Source organism: Lepidochelys kempii, chromosome 7, assembly GCF_965140265.1.
Source record: "Lepidochelys kempii isolate rLepKem1 chromosome 7, rLepKem1.hap2, whole genome shotgun sequence".
Lineage (NCBI taxonomy): Eukaryota > Metazoa > Chordata > Testudines > Cheloniidae > Lepidochelys > Lepidochelys kempii.
The window spans coordinates 5,637,439-5,658,117 of NC_133262.1; the positions used below are offsets into that span (position 1 = coordinate 5,637,439).

The 20,679-nt window shown below is 40.5% G+C and overlaps 1 protein-coding gene across 1 annotated transcript; it reads right to left on the reverse strand.

The window, feature by feature from the left end:
• Window positions 1-4,990: 4,990 nt before the first annotated feature.
• On the reverse strand, window positions 4,991-18,107 carry THOC7 (THO complex subunit 7). Its single transcript, XM_073350985.1, has 6 exons — window positions 17,945-18,107; window positions 17,482-17,568; window positions 16,969-17,026; window positions 6,851-6,917; window positions 6,635-6,704; window positions 4,991-5,394 (listed from the first exon to the last, which is right to left on the reverse strand). The coding sequence occupies exons 1-6, from the start codon at window positions 18,051-18,053 to the stop codon at window positions 5,327-5,329; spliced, it is 459 nt and encodes a 152-aa protein (XP_073207086.1). The 5' UTR covers window positions 18,054-18,107; the 3' UTR covers window positions 4,991-5,326.
• Between the last annotated feature and the right edge of the window lie 2,572 nt (window positions 18,108-20,679).

Here is a 20,679-nt window from a genome sequence, read left to right on the forward strand (position 1 = left end):
GGCCAAAATAATGAGATGGGCTATTCCCATCACCCCCCTTTTTGGGGTCCTCAAAAAGAGACTTTGGGGAAAAGCTGGCTCCCTCAACACTGGCTGACTGAAAGACTAAAGAAGGGGAAGGAGCGAGCTTCACCATCCTGGCTGCCATCCCCATCGTCTCCTGGGATCCCGGACCGTCTTTGTCCTAATCATGAAAGATGCCCCGACCAGACTGGACCAGAGAGAGAGACCCAGATGATACTGCTATCTCCACCAGCATAGACTAAATTCCAAAACACCACCTGAAATATGAGACTTCATCTCTTTCCCTGCCCCCTTCGGTGTATCCTTTTTCCTTCCCCACCTTACTTCATTTCTTTCCAATATCTCTCCTTTTGTCTTCTGTTTAATAAGATTCTGGCTTAGCCACCTAAGACTGCATATTTTGCAACACTGCTGTAAGCCTGTGACCAGAAGGAAGCAGCTAAAAGCAATGCCTTAAACAGCCCACTGCTGTTACCAGTTTGCCAGGTCTCAGAGTGGCTGATAAGAGCATGTGCTATGCCGGTGTTTTTCCAACAGTGAGAGCCAAAACCAGAGACCGAAGTTCCATTTTCTATCTTTGCTGTTCTTTTCTTTTCCCTTTTGAGTGTTTGTCTTGTTTTTGTTTTCTAACCCATCTCAACTAACCTCCTCTCTCTTCTCCAAAAAGGACAGTTACTACCACCTAAGACTGCCAAACACAGTGAGTTGATGGAAATGGTATAAGGACCTTTAAACTCCTGCTCAAATAGTCAAGTGGGATGCTGTCATAGCACACTGCCATGACAACCCAACTAATGTACCTACCTGCATAGACCGTAGACTGCAAGGGGCTTAGCTGGAGGATAAGGGGTATGTTTAGCCCCTACGCAAGATCATGTGTACGTGCCACGTTATGAACAGCAACTGAACATGTTTCAATTACTTCACTGGAGAGGAGTAGTAAACAATACCCAGAAGTGCTTTGCGGTAGGCTGGTTTGAGATACCCCACCATACATGCAAGGTGCCATGGAGGTAAAGCAGTGGAAGACTGCGAGTCTCCCATCTCCTTGTGCCAGCTGCTTCAAGGTTATAGCATGATTTAGCCCTAAATTATGAATCAGAGTTTCAGCAGTGGCAGGTCAAGGTAAACCAAGAACAAATGCTTGAAAATAGGAAGATGAGGGAGGAATAAGAACAAATTTTTCTATTGGTGACTTGCTTTCTCTCAATGCTGCATATTCGGTGTCTAATGATTTTTAACATATTGGGTATTTCCCAGGTTATAAGAAATACAAATTACGGATTCCATAAAACAAAAATAATTAATTTTATACCTCCCAAAGCCACACTAGCTAGCCTTGTCTGAATACACTTTTTGTTTTCAGGTTCCTTATTTGTCAAAAAAGAGGAGAAACTTTCTAGGCCTCAAAAAGAAGAAGAATGAGCAGAAGGTGCAGTACCATTCAGGTGTGACAGCTGGAAAGCTTCAAATGCAGGTATCTGTAATAAAAATAATTAGTAATCTCTCTAGTGCTGCGCCACGTATCTTAAGCCTATGTTTTTGCAATTTTCTTAGATGTAGCTTCAAGTTACCATAGATTCACAAAGGGGCAGAGACTGTATCACTGGACACTGGTGTCACCATGACCGCTTATTCTGTCCGTGCATGAAGTTACATCACATGCTTGTTCTTCTTTCCAAGTTAAAAATTTTGCCCATGTTCCCAATCGAGGCCTTATATTCAAATTGCGCCCTATGCAGTTTGCAGTAGAATACAATAACTTATTTTTTAATTTAAAAACAAACCCCCCTAATGTGGGAAATATCAGCTTTATCCCTTCTAAAAATCGCTCTGCTGGTGTCTCCTCTGTTTGGTATTCAATGTCCATGTGATGGTGGAACTGGGACGTAGTACCATGGCAGCATACAGTCTACCAGCTCAGAGAAAGCGGCACAAAAAGCGGCTAGAATGGTAGGAATAATCTCTATTTAGAAAAATTGTAGTATAGTGTGTAGCTGGGATCCCAAGTGCAATTTATATTTGTACATGTGGAAGCCACTCAGATAAGCAACATCACAATGGACAGTATCTGCCATCTGTGCTTAAACCGTTCACAGAAGGAGGAATTCAATCAGAAGAATAAGGGGGTCTCAACTACATAGTCCCAGGATATTAATGGCAGACTGGAACTGGAATGTGTTGCTAAAAGACTGATGCCACTGAAGTCAGTTTAAGGTTTGTCTACACGGTGTGGTAGTTTGCACTGCAGTGGTGTAAATTCTAGTGCACACTGGCCTGTGTGGACGCTGCTCTTGCACACTAAAAGTTCCCTAGTATACTTTAACACAGTACTATTTGAAACCACAATAAATGGAGCAATCAGTTGGTTATCTTAACTGTGACACTAACTCTCCCTAACTAAATCCAGTTATAACATGGTGGCTCTTTATCCCCACCAACCTTTTGCAGATGACTTAAATAGGGACTCCTGATTTTCTTGGAAGGTAACTATTTCAATATTAAGGGAGGACACCTTAGAGACTAACAAATTTATTTGGGCATAAGCTTTCGTGAGCTACAGCTCACTTCATTGGATGCATGCAGTGGAAAATACAGTGGGGGAGATTTTATATACACAGAGAACATGAAACAATGGATGTTACCATACACACTGTAACCAGAGTGATCAGGTAAGGTGAGCTATTACCAGCAGGAGAGAAAAAAAAACTTTCGTAGTGATAATCAAGGTGGGCCATTTCCAGCAGTTGACAAGAATGTGTGAGGAACAGTGGGCGAGGGTTGGGGGGTGAATAAACATGGGGAAATAGTTTTACTTTGTCTAATGACACATCCATGCCCAGTCTTTATTCAAGCCTAATTTAATAGTGTCCAGTTTGCAAATTAATTCCAAATCAGCAGCCTCTCATTGGAGTCTGGTTTTGAAGTTTTTTTGTTGAAGAATTGTGACTTTTAGGTCTGTAATCAAGTGACCAGAGAGATTGAAGTGTTTCAAAAACCAGTCGGAGAAGTGAAGTTTCTTACTAATCTTTGTTGCTCTTTCACAATATGCTACAGAATACTTACTAATTCATATACTGTGAGGGAACAATAACTGAACTATACTGAATTTTGCAAATTAAAGAACAAAACCAAGTCAGATGCAATTTTTTTTTAAAAGAGACACTACCTGAAAGAGTAATTTGTTCTGACTAGTAATCAACAATAGCTAATCCAGTCAATATTGCAAGTTAAAGTTCTACTGTGTATGTTTTACATTAGTAACTTCTAAAAAGCAGCTGGAAACAGAATGTTATATGGTAATTAACATTATGTAATGGTTTTGGACAGAAATCAAATATTTTATCCTACAAGCTACAGAAGAAAACTAAACAAGCAGAATGTCATTACAAAAGTTGGAATTTGGCCACAACACCACGGTTAACACTTTTACTCTTGAAAAAAGTGCCATGACCCCTTCAGCAATCACACAAGATCAAGACAGCCTCTAGAATAGAACCCTCAAATGCTATACTGGGATGTTTGCTCTATACTAACTCAGGAGGAAGAGTCAGGTTCATTAACGCCGCATTTGATAAGGTTCTCCTAGAATACTCATTGATAAAGATAAATTTAATTTCTGCAAGGAGAGAATGAGTGGAAGCACTTGTAATTGACTGACTGATTTCCATGTCAGCTAATATATTGGATTTTATATTATATTACAAATAACTGAGGTTATGTACTGTATATTATAGATTTTTTTAAAGTCAGTAAACTTTCAATTACTGTTGATATAGTTAAAGCAGGACCGACTCTGAATGCTAATTGTATTAGATCCTCTCCATCCTTAAGTGTGGTAATCAAACATTTCAATTAAATGAAGTAGGTTACTTAGGCCACATCTACACTACCCGGATCAGCGGGTAGTGATCGATCTATCGGGGATCGATTTATCACGTCTAGTGTAGACGCGATAAATTGATCCTCGATCGCTCTGCTGTCAACTCCGGAACTCCGCCAGGGTGAGAGGCAGAAGCGGAGTCAACGTGGGAGCGGTGGCCGTCAATCCCGTGCCGCGAGGACACCAAGTAAGTGATTCTAAGTTTATCTAAGATACGTCGACTTCAGCTACGCTATTCTCGTAGCTGAAGTTGCATATCTTAGATCGATCCCCCCCCCAGTGTAGACCAGGCCTTAGCCCGTAAGCACTGTGGGTTTTGGTTGTAATTTGGTTGTGTTTACGTTGTGGCAGCATAGCACCATGGGGCCTGGACACCTGGCTCCTAGGCACTACTACAATACCAATAAATAGTCGTACTACAATAAAGGCTTGTCTATATGGACAGCTAGTTTGCAGCAAATTGGGGTGTAAATCTACAGTATGAGCCTGCTGTGCACTAACTGGCCATGTGGACCCTGCTGCTGCGCACTAAAAGGTCCCCAGTGTGCTTTGATCTACTTCCATTTCAAAGTCGAGCAGATCAAAGTGCACCAGGGACCTTTTAATTGTGTGGTAGCAGGGTCCATGTGGCCCGTTAGAGCATGACAGGCTGTCTGTTTACACTCCCGCTCGCTGCACAGTAAACTGCTGAATAGACACACCTTAAGATGTTAGTGATTTAAAGCTGTTGGTGCGCCAACTTTCATATACTAATGTGAGAGGATTCTTAAAGTTTATAGTGTATTTGAAACGAAGGAGTAATTACTAACTTTCATTGGCGGGTTCTAAAATATACTACACATAGCTGCTACCCTGGAAGACTACAAGTAAACCATTTGGTCCACACTTAGATTCCAAACCTGCATCTGGGTCCACTCGTGTGTATGCCTGCATATGGGTAGAGGCTACCGGCATGACTGTGACTGCATGCAGGCACAGGAATATTGACTGGTAAGTTCAATGCAAGATCAGGGCCTTAATACTTTACTGCTAAATCTAGGTCTTTAGCCTTAAAAAGAAAAGAAAAGGAAAAAAAAGAGAAAATTATTTGTAAACACGTTTTATTGCCAACATTGTGTTATCATTTTAGCTGATTACTGTACAGAAACGTTTCACACTCTGCAACTTAAAAGCCTAAAATATTTTCCTAGTTCACAAAATATAACGCTTTTTGTATTAAACCAAATACAGTGCCTGTCCACGCTTTGTCTATGAAGGCTTTTTACAGATCAGTAACTGTTTTACTGTAGCACTAACAAAACAAGTATTTTTGTATTAAAAAAATAGAAGTCATACAAATTCACAGAAGTGGCAGCAAGGTTTTATTTCTTAAAGAAAGTTCAAGAGCTGTGGAAATTCTTGGGTATGTCCAAAATCGGTCTACTGTTTAGTCTCTGCTTCCATGTGAGTTTCTTGGGATTCCTCTGCTTCTGAAAGTTTTTCATCATCTGAAATTTAGATTGTGTCTGTTAATCAAACATGCTCAGATTAGACTTGATATTTTTATATAAACTGTACTGGAGAATGTGATCCCAGTTAAAAATGTTTTGTGTTAGTGGGCTTAGATCTGTGGTTTAGCACTGCATTATACAAAATATTAAGTAACTAAGACTGTGACACAAAAAAGGGAAAACACTAATTCAAAGCTAAGGCTGACATTTGCCCCGTTTCAGCTACTACAGCAATTAGTGTGTGTGTATCTGTATATGTAAAATCCTGTAATATCAATGCACCAAGTTTAAGTATTAGCTTCTATTAGTAACGTCCTTGCTTATTGGTGGCTTCTCACATTCTGAACTCTTTTACCATAGCACTACTAATACCTGACTCATTTAATGCTTTTCATCTGCACCTCTGCTGTGAAATTTATTAAAAACTTCCATGATAAAATGGTAGCCTTAGTTATACCAGATATGTTCCCGTCTTTCCAAGACTGAATGTCTTGTTTGGAATAGGTATAGATCTGGCTTTAGAGTATACTATATGAAGATTATATCAGAAAGAACTGTCTAGTGGTTAGGGTGCTGGCATGGGAGTCAGGAGACCCACATTCAATTTCCTTCTCTGCCACAGACTTCCTGCATGTCCTTGGAAAAGTCACTCAGTCGCTCTGGACCTTGGTTCCCTATTAATTTACCTATGTCACAGGGGTGTTGTGAGCATAAATACACTAAAGATTGAGATGTCCACCACTACAGAAATGGGAGCCATATCAGTAACCTAGATACAGAGACCATTTTTGGTTAGTTCAACAAATATTTATGAACATATTTTTATATTGTGGCTCTGAAGGGTAACAGCTATGTCGCTATTTTTACAATCACATTTCAAAGGAGTTTATTAAAAACGATGAAAGATTTATAAGGAGTTTGTTAGCTGCAGATAGGTTTGACCCTACTCTACTCCATCATAGCTGGCTCCTAGAATAATGTTTGAGAGGACTTTTTTTTTTATTTTAAATAAAGATTCTCTGACTTAAGTAGTGCTGAATGCAGTAGTTTAATATAGGAAATACAGATACAACTATAATTTAAATAATTTCAATGCATTACTTTGTATAAGCTAATTGGAAAAAAGACATTCTGCTCCCCTTACTCATGGAAATAGCCTCACTGGCTGTAACAGAACTAGTCAGGAGTAAGCTGAGGAGGATTTGGCCCCATATATTTTCATTTAGGAACGACTTACTTTCCAAAGTTTGCTGAAGTTCATGGATGGTACTCAGAAGCACATGGAACTGCTTTCGTCTCAACTCCAGCTAGAATGACAAAGAACACAATCCACCAACTAAAGTATGGCCAATTAAGTGAGTATATACATGAACTATGAAACTTTCAGTAGATTTCTCATAATTATGTTCATATGAATATAAATATAAATACCAAAATAAAAGAATACCCCTACCTTATCTTCAACATTTTCTTTAATGTGAGAAAGATGTTGAAGTTCTTTTCCCAAAGCTTCTAGCTGCCTGCAAATAAATTCCAACAACTGTCATAGTACAAACAGTGAGGTAACGAATTACACACACTTTCTGTGAATTATTAAAAATAACTGAATCGTTCTCTATGGCTTTGCTAAAATACTAGATTGCCTGATTAAAAATGCCTGGAAATGGGAGAAACAAATTCCGCAAGATACCCCTGATATTTTCACATGAATGCACTACTTCATCAACTCCTGTGTCTTACAAGACCACTAACAGAAGGGCACAGTGGAGCATATAAAAAATAACCATATAGGAACACAAGAACTGGATCAGCCCAACAGCCCATCTAGTTCAGTATCCCATCTCTGATAGTAGCTGGAACCAGATGCTTTAGGAGATAGCATAAGAACCGTGCAATAGGCATATGTGGAATAATCTGCCACCCCCTGCCATTAGGTCTCACCCCACTCTCTAGCAGTTAGAAATTGGCTTAAGCCCCAAAGCACAAGGTTTAATATTCCTTGCAAAAAAATGGTGACATCATTAATTATAACTCTGGATATTCTTAATCCATATACTTTTTTTTAATCTTGTTAAATTCTTGGCCTCAGTGACTTCTTGTAGCAATGAGTGCCACAGCTTAAGAAGTGTGAAAAAGTATTTCCTTTTGTTGATTTTGAATTTCCTACCTCTTAAAGTGCCCCCCTATTCTTGCACTATATGGGAGAATAGAAGCTCCTGCTCTACCTTCTCTATAACACTCATTATTTTATGTACTTTTGTAATGTCCCCTCAGATACATCTCCTTTCAAAGGCAAGCAATCCCAGCCTCTTCAACCACTTTTCACTGGAGAGTTTTTACAGGCCTTTGGTCATGTTTGTCACTCTTCTCTGAACCTCTTTCAGTTCTATGATATTCTTTTTGAGATCAGGTGACCAGTATTGCTAGGAGAGTGCACCACTGACTAATACAAAGGCAGGATAATGTTTTCAGTATTTATCTCCATCTCATTCCTTATGCTTCCTAACATTTTGTTTTCTCTGACAGCAGTTGGTCTCCATTAGGCAGTGTACAGTGATGTCCCAGGTCCCTTTCCTGGGTTGATGCAGTTAATTTAGAACCCCATAAGAGGTAAGTAGTTTACATTTTTTTCCCTTTCAATTGCCTTTATCAACATTGAATTTTATCTGCCATCATGTTGCTCATTCACCTAGCTTGTTTAGGTCTTTTTCAAGTTCCTCATGGTCTTCTCCGGTCCTGACTATCTTGAATAACTTTGTCATCTGCACATTTTGTTACCTCTCTACTCACCCTCCCCCACTTTCCAGGTATATTAAATACTGGACCTAGTCCAGCCCTGGGAGACCCCCGCTGTTAACCTTTTGCCATGATAAAAGCTGACCATTTAATCCTACTCTTTGTTTTCTCTCTGACAGTTTTTGATTCGAGATAATACTTTTCTTCTCACCTATAAGTACTTAGCTTCTCTAGTAGCCTCTTGTGGGGGACCTTGTTGAAGGCCTTTTGCAAGTCTAATTAAATTGTCAACCGGTTCTTTTTTATTCTTTACAGGTCTATAATTACACAGATCATCCCTAGGGTCTTTAAAATATGGGTACAACATTTGCCACTTTGCAATACTTTGGAACATTAGCTTTTTTAATGAGAGATTTACAAATTTTTGTTAGCTTAGGTATGAAATAGCTGAGCTGCTTCGTCTAAACTCTTGGATATATACCATCGACGTAGTGACTTACTGCATTTTAAATTATTTATTTGCTCCACTACCCCTCTTCCACCACATCAAATCTATGACAGTAACTCATCTTTACCACCAGGAAATATCAGGTCTGGGGCAGAAATTTACCCAACACTGTCTGTGGTGAAGACTGATAGAAAGAAGTCAATTATCTGCTCACCAATGTCTTCATTTTCCTTAATTGCTCCTTTTAGCCCACTGATTCTTTTGCAGGCTTCCTGTTTCCACTATACTGTTGTTTTACCCAGTGAGCTATTTACTCTTCAGACTCCTCTTTGGCCCCTCTAATTTCCTTCTTTTTTAGTGCCTGCTGTAATTCACGCTCCTGTTTTATTATTAGCAGTATTATCATGGTGCCTCAGAGCCCCAGGCACTGTTGGTTTCATTAGGGTTAGATTTTCCGGATTTTGAAGGCTACCTCCTTGACTTGAACAGCCTCTTGAACTTTACCATTCAGCCACAATGGTTTACACCTTGCATTCCCAGTTTCCTTTTTGTTCAGCAGTACATGACTTGAGACTTACAATTTTTCTAAGCTGCATCCAAATTACGTCTAGGGATTTTTACTTCCTTTACTTTTCACTCTAGGGCCTTTTTGACTTACCTCCTCTCTCTATTGAAATCTCCTTTTCTAAAGTTTAGTGTCACTTTTTAGTAGTCTACCTGTGCTTTGGATGTAGAATCTAATTATATTGTGGTCACCGTTACTTAGCTCACTTACTGTCACTTCTTGAATTAACTCGTGTGTGCTTATGCCCAGTTTAGCTGACTTAACAAACAATATGGATTTTAATATGGCTAAATGTAAGTATATACATCTAGGAACAAGAATGTAGGCCAAAGTTACAGGATGGGGGACTCTAGCCTTGGAAGCAGTGCATCCGAAAAAGATTTGGACGTTATGATGGATGCTTAGCTGAACATGAAGTCCCAGTTTGACTCTGAGGTCAAAAGAGCAAATGTGATCCTAGGATACATAATCTCTCTACTCCTACTTGAGATTTCCCTGTTTGTTACCTCTATATTTGGCATTGTTGTGACCACTGGTGGAATACTGTGTCCAGTTGTGGTGCTTTCAATTCAAGAAGGATGTAGATAAATTGGAGCGGTTTCAGAGAAGAGCCATGAGAATGATTACAGGATTAGAAAACATGCCCTAGAGTGATGAGGTCTTTGAGTCTATGTAGCTTAAAGAGAAGTTTAAGGGATGACTTACTTACAGACTATAGGTACGTACATAGGTAACAAGTATTTAATAGCAGGCTCTTCAATTTAACAGAGAAAGGTGTAACACAATCCAATGGCTGGAAATGAAAGCTAGACAATTCAGATTGGAAAAGGCATAAATTAATAGTGAGAATAATTAACTACTGGAACAACACCCCAAGGGTCGTGGTGGATTCTCCATCACCGACAATTTTTAAATCAAGTCTGGATGTTTTTCTAAAAGGTACTCTAGGAATTATTTTGGGGAAGTTCTATGGACCATGTTATAGCCGGGGGCAGGCTAGAGGATTGCAGGTCTCTTCCACTCTTCAAATCTATGACGATTAAGTCAAAAATAGTCTCTCCTCTTGCCTGCTCTAGTATTTGGAACAGCTAGTTCTAATACCATACTGTCAATAAATTATTTTTCTAGACTTTTTTGTTCCATTGTGCCATATGACCTGTGTATGACAATAAACCAGGACCTTTTTCCTGACCAATTTTTCTCCAGCTTCTGCAGTGATTAAGAGTACCAAGAAAACAGTTATGTTTCATTAGCTGAGAGCCTTTCATACAAGAAGTCTCCTGATTTAAGATTGGTGGTTCTCGGCTTGTAGTATTTGGCTTTGTAGCAATTTCTATAAGCATCCTTCAGAAACAAGAGAGCAAATAGGCAGCAGGTTTAAAACAAACAAAAGGAAATATTTTTTCACACAATGCACAGTCAAACTGTGGAACTCCTTGCCAGAGGATGTTGTGAAGGCCAAGACTATAACAGGGTTCAAAAAAGAACTAGATAAGTTCATGGAGGATAGGTCCGTCAGTGGCTATTAGCCAGGATGGGCACGGATGGTGTCCCTAGCCTCTGTTTGCCAGAAGCTGGGAATGAGTGACAGGGGATGGATCACTTGATGATTACCTGTTCTGTTCATTCCCTCTGAAGCACCTAGCATTGGCCACTGTTGGAAGACAGGATACTGGTCTGATCTTTGGTCTGATCCAGTATGGCTGTTCTTATGCAATATGATCTTGGTGGTTAGGGCACTGGACTGGGATTTAGGAGACCTTGGTTCAATTCTTACCATGTTCTTACTATATTAACTTGAGCAAGTCATTCAGTCTCTATGTCCCAGTTCCCCACCTGTATAATTGAGATACTAATCCTCTCTCATAGCCCTAGTCTGTCTCTCTTGTTTAGAGCATACATTGTTCAGAGCAGGGACTCTCTCTTCCGGTGTATTTGTACAGGGTGTAATACATAATAAGATGGCTACCCCATAGTAAGGCCTCTATGTATTCCTGTAATTCAAATAATAGGAAGAGGAAATGAAGTAAAGGAAAGGGCAGAAAATCAAACTTGATCAATACTATTGCTGCTATCTATGGATTTGCTAAGGACACTTGTGCTCAGATGAGCGACGTGTAAGGTAAATAGAGTGGCTTCCTTCCAAGAAATATACATGACCTTTTAACTGTTCCAGCTGATTTATTTGAAAAACTAAAGCCACTTTTGACATCTACACATTATGAGCTTTCTATTGATGAGTGGCACATAACTGGTTAAATAGGAAATTTGTATGCTGCAGATTTTAAACGAAATGTTCTCACTAGCTCAAAAACATTATTCTAGTAGTTGTATTTTCTGAAGTCAGACAATTATAGATCTTCCATTTGATATAGAAAATCATGGAACATGGAATGACAGCTTCCCTTTGTAATTTAAAGACAGGTGGCCAGAGCAAATCAAATATGTAAGTATAAGTAATATTCAAGTGAGAACACTAAACTATAGTGTTCCCACCCTGCGACTGTCATCATTAATCAAGTTCAGAGGAGCAAAAATGTAGTTGAAGACAGTGCTACAACATTTGAGATTGTGAAGTCAAAACTGATCCTCCTCCTTGATCAGTACTAAGTATCCAATTTTACAGATTTTGGTCCACATTCAGCAATCACATAACCAGTGGTGTAAGTTACAGGTAGGGTAAGTTGGACAGCTAGAAGGTGTAAATTGCCTGATTGGGAAATAACTAGCGGTGCAAGATAGTAATTTATAAACTGAGCAGGTGGGGCCATTGTAGGAAAAGGCGCTAACAGGATCACTCCATGCATCTCCATATTGGAAGAGAAGATTGAAGGTCTGGAGCAACAGATAACAACCCTGCGTTGCATACGAGAAACGGAGGATTTCCTGGACAAAACTCAGGATAGGCTTCTAAGGGCACAAAGCTCTACAGATATAGAGCAGGTTGCACAGAGGAGCCAAGAGGCCAGTGAAGAAGCTTGGCAACATGTGATCTCCAGAAGAGGTAAGCGGAATGTCCGGGTTCCAGTAACACAGACACAGGTAACTAACCGCTTTCATGTTCTCTCCACAGGTATCGTTGCAGAGAGTGGACCAGATGATATGTCTGGGGCGAGAAAGCAGAAGGAGACTCCGCTGGTTGGAAGGCATGAGATGCTATGTCCTGAGGTTGGGAGTTCCACGACCACCACTCCCAAGAGGAGAAGGCGGGTGGTGGTGGTCGGGGACTCTCTCCTCCGGGGGACTGAGTCATCTATCTGCCGCCCTGACCGGGAAAACCGAGAAGTCTGCTGCTTGCCAGGGGCTAAGATTCGCGATGTGACGGAGAGACTGCCGAGACTCATCAAGCCCTCGGATCGCTACCCCTTCCTGCTTCTCCACGTGGGCACCAATGATACTGCCAAGAATGACCTTGAGCGGATCACTGCGGACTATGTGGCTCTAGGAAGAAGGATAAAGGAGTTGGAGGCGCAAGTGGTGTTCTCGTCCATCCTCCCCGTGGAAGGAAAAGGCCTAGGTAGGGAGCGTCGAATCGTGGAAGTCAACGAATGGCTACGCAGGTGGTGTCGGAGAGAAGGCTTTGGTTTCTTTGACCATGGGATGGTGTTCCATGAAGGAGGAGTGCTGGGCAGAGACGGGCTCCATCTTACGAAGAGAGGGAAGAGCATCTTTGCCAGCAGGCTGGCTAACCTAGTGAGGAGGGCTTTAAACTAGGTTCACCGGGGGAAGGAGACCAAAGCCCTGAGGTAAGTGGGAAAGCGGGATACCGGGAGGAAGCACAGGCAGGAATGTCTGTGAGGGGAAGGCTCCTGCCTCATACTGGGAATGAGGGGCGATCAACAGGTTATCTCAAGTGCTTATATACAAATGCACAAAGCCTTGGAAACAAGCAGGGAGAACTGGAGGTCCTGGTGATGTCAAGGAACTATGACATGATCGGAATAACAGAGACTTGGTGGGATAACTCACATGTCTGGAGTACTGTCATGGATGGTTATAAACTGTTCAGGAAGGACAGGCAGGGCAGAAAAGGTGGGGGAGTAGCCCTGTATGTAAGGGAGCAGTATGACTGCTCAAAGCTCCGGTACGAAACTGCAGAAAAACCTGAGTGTCTCTGGATTAAGTTTAGAAGTGTGTGCAACAAGAGTGATGTAGTGGTGGGAGTCTGCTATAGACCACCGGACCAGGGGGATGAGGTAGATGAGGCTTTCTTCCGGCAGCTCACGGAAGCTACTAGATCGCATGCCCTGATTCTCATGGGTGACTTTAATTTTCCTGATATCTGCTGGGAGAGCAATACAGCGGCGCATAGACAATCCAGGAAGTTTTTGGAAAGCGTAGGGGACAATTTCCTGGTGCAAGTGCTAGAGGAGCCAACTAGGGGGGGCGCTTTTCTTGACCTGCTGCTCACAAACCGGGTAGAATTAGCGGGGGAAGCAAAAGTGGATGGGAATCTGGGAGGCAGTGACCATGAGTTGGTTGAGTTCAGGATCCTGACGCAGGGAAGAAAGGTAAGCAGCAGGATACGGACCCTGGACTTCAGGAAAGCAGACTTCGACTCCCTCAGGGAACGGATGGCCAGGATCCCCTGGGGGACTAACTTGAAGGGGAAAGGAGTCCAGGAGAGCTGGCTGTATTTCAAGGAATCCCTGTTGAGGTTACAGGGACAAACCATCCCGATGTGTCGAAAGAATAGTAAATATGGCAGGCGACCAGCTTGGCTTAATGGTGAAATCCTAGCGGATCTTAAACATAAAAAGAAGCTTACAAAGAGTGGAAGGTAGGACATATGACCAGGGAAGAGTATAAAAATATTGCTCGGGCATGTAGGAATGATATCAGGAGGGCCAAATCGCACCTGGAGCTGCAGCTAGCCAGAGATGTCAAGAGTAACAAGAAGGGTTTCTTCAGGTATGTTGGCAACAAGAAGAAAGCCAAGGAATGTGTGGGCCCCTTACTGAATGAGGGAGGCAACCTAGTGACAGAGGATGTGGAAAAAGCTAATGTACTCAATGCTTTTTTCGCCTCTGTTTTCACTAACAAGGTCAGCTCCCAGACTGCTGCGCTGGGCATCACAAAATGGGGAAGAGATGGCCAGCCCTCTGTGGAGATAGAGGTGGTTAGGGACTATTTAGAAAAGCTGGACGTGTACAAGTCCATGGGGCCGGATGAGTTGCATCCGAGAGTGCTGAAGGAATTGGCGGCTGTGATTGCAGAGCCATTGGCCATTATCTTTGAAAACTCGTGGCGAACCGGGGAAGTCCCGGATGACTGGAAAAAGGCTAATGTAGTGCCAATCTTTAAAAAAGGGAAGAAGGAGGATCCTGGGAACTACAGGCCAGTCAGCCTCACTTCAGTCCCTGGAAAAATCATGGAGCAGGTCCTCAAAGAATCAATCCTGAAGCACTTGCATGAGAGGAAAGTGATCAGGAATAGCCAGCATGGATTCACCAAGAGAAGGTCATGCCTGACTAATCTAATTGCCTTTTATGATGAGATTACTGGTTCTGTGGATGAAGGGAAAGCAGTGGATGTATTGTTTCTTGACTTTAGCAAAGCTTTTGACACGGTCTCCCACAGTATTCTTGTCAGCAAGTTAAGGAAGTATGGGCTGGATGAATGCACTACAAGGTGGGTAGAAAGCTGGCTAGATTGTCGGGCTCAACGGGTAGTGATCAATGGCTCCATATCTAGTTGGCAGCCGGTATCAAGTGGAGTACCCCAAGGGTCGGTCCTGGGGCCGGTTTTGTTCAATATCTTCATAAATGATCTGGAGGATGGTGTGGATTGCACTCTCAGCAAATTTGCGGATGATACTAAACTGGGAGGAGTGGTAGATACGCTGGAGGGGAGGGATAGGATACAGAAAGACCTAGACAAATTGGAGGATTGGGCCAAAAGAAATCTGATGAGGTTCAATAAGGATAAGTGCAGGGTCCTGCACTTAGGACGGAAGAACCCAATGCACAGCTACAGACTAGGGACCGAATGGCTAGGCAGCAGTTCTGCGGAAAAGGACCTAGGGGTGACAGTGGACGAGAAGCTGGATATGAGTCAGCAGTGTGCCCTTGTTGCCAAGAAGGCCAATGGCATTTTGGGATGTATAAGTAGGGGCATAGCGAGCAGATCGAGGGACGTGATCGTTCCCCTCTATTCGACATTGGTGAGGCCTCATCTGGAGTACTGTGTCCAGTTTTGGGCCCCACACTTCAAGAAGGATGTGGATAAATTGGAGAGAGTCCAGTGAAGGGCAACAAAAATGATTAGGGGACTGGAACACATGAGTTATGAGGAGAGGCTGAGGGAGCTGGGATTGTTTAGCCTGCAGAAGAGAAGAATGAGGGGGGATTTGATAGCTGCTTTCAACTACCTGAAAGGGGGTTCCAAAGAGGATGGCTCTAGACTGTTCTCAATGGTAGCAGATGACAGAACGAGGAGTAATGGTCTCAAGTTGCAGTGGGGAAGGTTTAGATTGGATATTAGGAAAAACTTTTTCACTAAGAGGGTGGTGAAACACTGGAATGCGTTACCTAGGGAGGTGGTAGAATCTCCTTCCTTAGAGGTTTTTAAGGTCAGGCTTGACAAAGCCCTGGCTGGGATGATTTAACTGGGAATTGGTCCTGCTTTGAGCAGGGGGTTGGACTAAATGACCTTCTGGGGTCCCTTCCAACCCTGATATTCTATGATTCTATGATCTGAAGAAGTGTTTTTTTACCCATGAAAGCTTATGCCCAAATAAATCTGTTGGTCTCTAAGGTGCCACCAGACTCCTCGTTGTTTTTGAGGATACAGACTAACACAGCTACCCCTCTGATACTAGGAAGATGTAAAACAAAGTAGCAGGGGCTTTCCTGCTACTTATTTATTGCATGCCTTTTGCATGTATGTTACATGTTCTGCACAACTACTGAATTCCAAACTTGTGACAGTCACATTACTTTGCCATTACACCTCTTTTTCTGATCAACCTGTCCCCAGTGAGTTTGGCCCGAGACTTCACCAGCCTGTAGATCTGAGTTTCACCCATTAAGTATAATATATGAATAACATTTCAAATACAAAATAATAGCAATACTTTTGAACAGAAATGCATGGAGGTTAATTAAAATATTAAGGAATAAACGTGTTAAAAGAAAATCACCACATACCAAACTTTAAACACAGACACATTGCAGCAAATGAAGAAAATGGTGTACGAAAACCTCCACCAGAAGTAGTATAAAAAACTTAACTTTTAAATGTTTGTTATAAAATCAAGTGAACATCATTTTAACGAAGAGACACTATTTTCTAAGCAATGAGCGTTAACTGGGATATTTAATGAACAGTACTGAATTAGCTTACAATTATCTCACCCTCAATATTAAACAAACGATCTAAGGTCCATTAGAATAGGTATGGTGTGCAAAGTTTGGACAAGTGCAGATTACAAATGAAAAAATGACTAAAGGGTTTTTTGCATACACAGCAACTGTGCAAAAACCTGTGTAGCCAGAACGTTTTCCATAGCAATTAACAATATAGAAAGAATCTCCATAAATGGTTAAGTCTAGTTCTGCTGCTCATAACACTTATGAGATGTAAAAGTAAGTTTGTTTCCAAAACACAGAACAAATTACATTACTTGGTTTCATGTTGCAAGAATAGAAGCAGGTCATGAATGAGCAAAAATATTTTGCAGAGTAGGTTAATTAATAAACTAAACCTCTACAATATGTAGTAACTAATTTAAATGCTGAAGATCCAAAATAAGATGAATGATTTATGTTAAGTGATGGAACAGCTGTTGGCTTATGTTCATTTCAGTCAGCTCTATACTTACTTTAATGTTTCATGCCTGTCTGGATGGTGCTGTATTACTTTAGCCAATGCATCATATTCTGAAAAGGAAAAAAAGCAAACTTTTAAATTCTTCTGGGTAAGGATTTCTAAAGCGTGATCCAGTCAATAGGACTACTCATAGTGGAAAGCACCATGCTCGGGATTAAGTGTTTGTAGGGTTGGGCCCATAAGACAATGGTAGGTAGTTTATCGAATCTAGTAATTTTTCACTACTGTGCAGACCAGGGGTCTCAAACTCAAATGACCACAAGGGCCACATGAGTAGTAGTATATTGGCCAGAGGGCCGCACCACTAACCACCACCCGCCCCAGCTGCCCTGCCTCACTCCACCTCTTCCCACCCATTCCAACCCCTTCACTGAAATTGGACAATGAGCAAAACTGACAAATCTAAAACCAAAAGTTGTAAGTATTAATAAAAGACCTTTTAGATTTTGAAATAGTTAGGCAACTTTAGGTACAGGCATTTGCTCCACCTAAAGTAAAACCTTACCTTGGCGATTTTTTCGGATTCTTTTTGCTTGCAGGATCTGCTTTTTGCATTCAGCTATTTTCTCATGTGCTGCGGCTATACTATTTTCTTTACAAAAAAAACCCAAAACAAAACAAATTAATAAAAATCCCCAAAGGTAAGCGGTACAGTATTTGATTCAAAAGTACTCAAGTGTCAATAAGCCAATTTTCTAAACTACAGTATCACAGAAGGCAACTGACTTCAAACCTATGGCCTCCACGGGAAATGCTTATTCCCTTGTGCATTTTGAATTTGTATTTTAAATACTAGCAGGATGCTCAAAGCCTGTGCATGGGTGTTTTTCATTAAAAATTGAAATACATATATTTGCAGAAACAGTAGACAAATTATGCTAAATCTTTGCCAGAAATTGTCTCGAATTTTAACACTGGACTGCCTTACAGATGTTACGACAATACTCAGTAAGTTTAGTTCTCTTTACCTATGTCTTTGTAGATTTTTTCATAGTTCTCCATTTCTCTGAGGTTCATATCATAGACAAGCAGAGTTTTTCCCATTGAAAATTCACATTGTGATAAAGTGCTCAGCATGCGTTGGTACTGGCTGTAGCTAAAGGTGGACAAGTTGTTATTAAGCAGTTAAACATTTCCATGAAAATTTTTTTATTTACTATTACAATGCCATGAAAGACCAAATATCTCATGAAATATAACAGCAATTGAAGAAATGTAATATTCCAAACATTTAATGTATAATTCTTGAAAATTTAATTATACATATACCATAGTGGTTAACTAAAGCATTACATTTTTCAGTTTATTTTCAAGAGGCCAAATGGGCATTAACATAATAGACACAATCCATGGGTGAATCTAAGTGTCTCATTAGAGAAGACTGCTTATCCACTGAGATTAGTATTTAATATTTATATTACAGTAATATTCAGAGGTCCTACTTGGATTAGAGTTCCATGGTGCTCCTCCTATAAACATGCATATGAGGACAGGATTTCTGCCCCAAAGAGCTTATATCTCTTTGTAGAAAGCAGATACATAATTTTATAGGGGAATTTATATCTAATGATAGTATAACAATGGAATAGTACAGAAATATTTATTGTAAAGCAAGTTCCTTGCTTCACTGACTCCTGCTTTCCATCACAGCTATCAGATGCTTATTTTGGTAAGTGGAAGATGCAGGTTTATTTAAAGTGCGTCACATTTTCACATAGGATTCCTTTGTTGTGTTTGCAGACCTCTAGCATAAATGCAATTCTTCACAAGTCAGACCACTGAAGTTCTATGGAGATGTTCTCCAATGGTTAATGATTTAATTTAAAACTTGTGTCTACTTTGAATAGATTTGATTTGCAATATGGATTACTTTGTCAATTCTATTTTACAAAGCCTTGCCCTGAACACTCTTTCTGGGGAATGCTCATACAGTCATACAAAAGACAACTTCCTCCAAGCATCTAGTTTTATAGTGTTCTCTCTAATAAAGCCCTCCCCTTCATTTTGAATGGAGTTAATTTAATGGGCTTTTTCTTTGACATATATTTTTTACAGAGGAACAAAAGCACCAGACTGTCTTCTCCAGGACACACCTTTTAGTTATCCTCTACAACAGCTGTCGGTTGCTGTAAAACCAGTTGCAGCAGCAGAAAGATTATAACAGTATTGAGCTTCTCTCAATAATGCTTAAGCAATGGCATAAATTCAATATTACCAACCCAAAACATTAAAAAAAGCCAGGCCTTCAAAAAAAAATCATTCATTTAAATTATGAGATTTTTTTAAAAGGGATTTTTGTTTGCCTTCTGGTTTTTGAGTTCTTAAAGTACAAACTTTTCTCTACACCAATGAGGGCTAGATAGTTACTTAAAAAAAAATGAAAGTAGATATTCTCATCTAATCACTTGACTCCAAGATCTGGGGCTTTAAATAAAATACCAATATCACACAACTGGCAAAAAATGGCTACATGATGCTAATTATCTTAGCTATGTAATTGCTGCAGGGTTTAGATTGTAAAAAATGCATGGCCATATTTAAATGTAACAAAAATAGGGCTGTCAATTAAATAAAAAAAATAATTACAATAATTAAGTTGAATTTACAAATGTAGAATTATGTACAAAAATAACTACAATCAAAAATAAAACAATGTAAAACTTTAGAGCCTACAAGTCCACTTAGTTCTACTTCTTGTTCAGTCAATCGCTCACACAAAAAGTTTGTTTACATTTGCACGAGATAATGCTGCCCCTTCTTGTTTACAATGTCACCTGAAAATGAGAACAGGTGTTCATATGGCACTGTTGTAGCTGGCATCGCAAGATATTAATGTTCCAGATGAGCTAAAGATCCATATGTGCCTTCATGCTTCAACCAAAATTCTAGAGGACGTGTGTCCATGCTAATGAGGGGTTCTGCTTGATAACAAACCAAAGAAGTGTGGACCAATGCATGTTCACTTTCATCCTCTGAGTCAGATGCCACCAACAGAAGATTGATATTTGGTGGTTCAGGTTCAGGTTTGCCACATCGGAGCGTTGCTCTTTTAAGACTTCTGAAAGCATGTTCTACACTTCATTCCTCTCAGCTTTTGGAAGGCACTTCAAATTCTTAAATCTTGGGTCGAGTGCTGTAGCTATCTTCAGAAATCTCACATTGTTACCTTCTTTGCGTTTTGTCAAATCTGCAGTGAAAGTGTTCTTAAAATGAACAACATGTGCTGGGTCATCATCTGAGATGGCTATAACATGAAATATATGGCAGAATGTGGGAAAACAGAGCAGGAGATATACTATTCTCCTCCAAGGAGTTTAGTCATAAATTTAATTAAAAAAAAAATGCGTTTAACGAGCGTCATCAGCATGGAAGCATGTTCTCTGGAATGGTGGCTGAAGCATGAAGCGGTATACAAACGTTTAGCATCTCTGGCATGTAAATACCTTGCAATGCCAGCCACAAAAGTGCCATGCGAACGCCTGTTCTCACTTTCAGGTGATGTAAATAAGAAGCCAGCAGCATTATCTCCCGTAAATGTAAACAAACTTGTTTGTCTTAATGATTGGCTGAACAAGAATCAGGACTGAGTGTACTTGTAGGCTCTAATGTTTTGCACTGTTTTGTTTTTGAGTGCAGGTACGTAACCAAAAAATAAAAAAAATCTACATTTGCAAGTTTCACTTTCAACTCTGAGATAGCGCGT

What these genes read in the sequence shown, in the direction of transcription:
- THOC7 (XM_073350985.1), bottom strand. Translation starts at nt 18,053, where the DNA reads ATGCTGAGCACTTTATCACAATGTGAATTTTCAATGGGAAAAACTCTG. An exon ending in AAAAATCTACAAAGACATAG is followed by an intron (nt 17,569 to 17,944) that starts GTAAAGAGAACT and finishes TTTTTTGTAAAG; the next exon opens with AAAATAGTATAGCCGCAGCA. An exon ending in ACTTCAGCAAACTTTGGAAA is followed by an intron (nt 5,395 to 6,634) that starts GTAAGTCGTTCC and finishes TCTAAATTTCAG; the next exon opens with ATGATGAAAAACTTTCAGAA.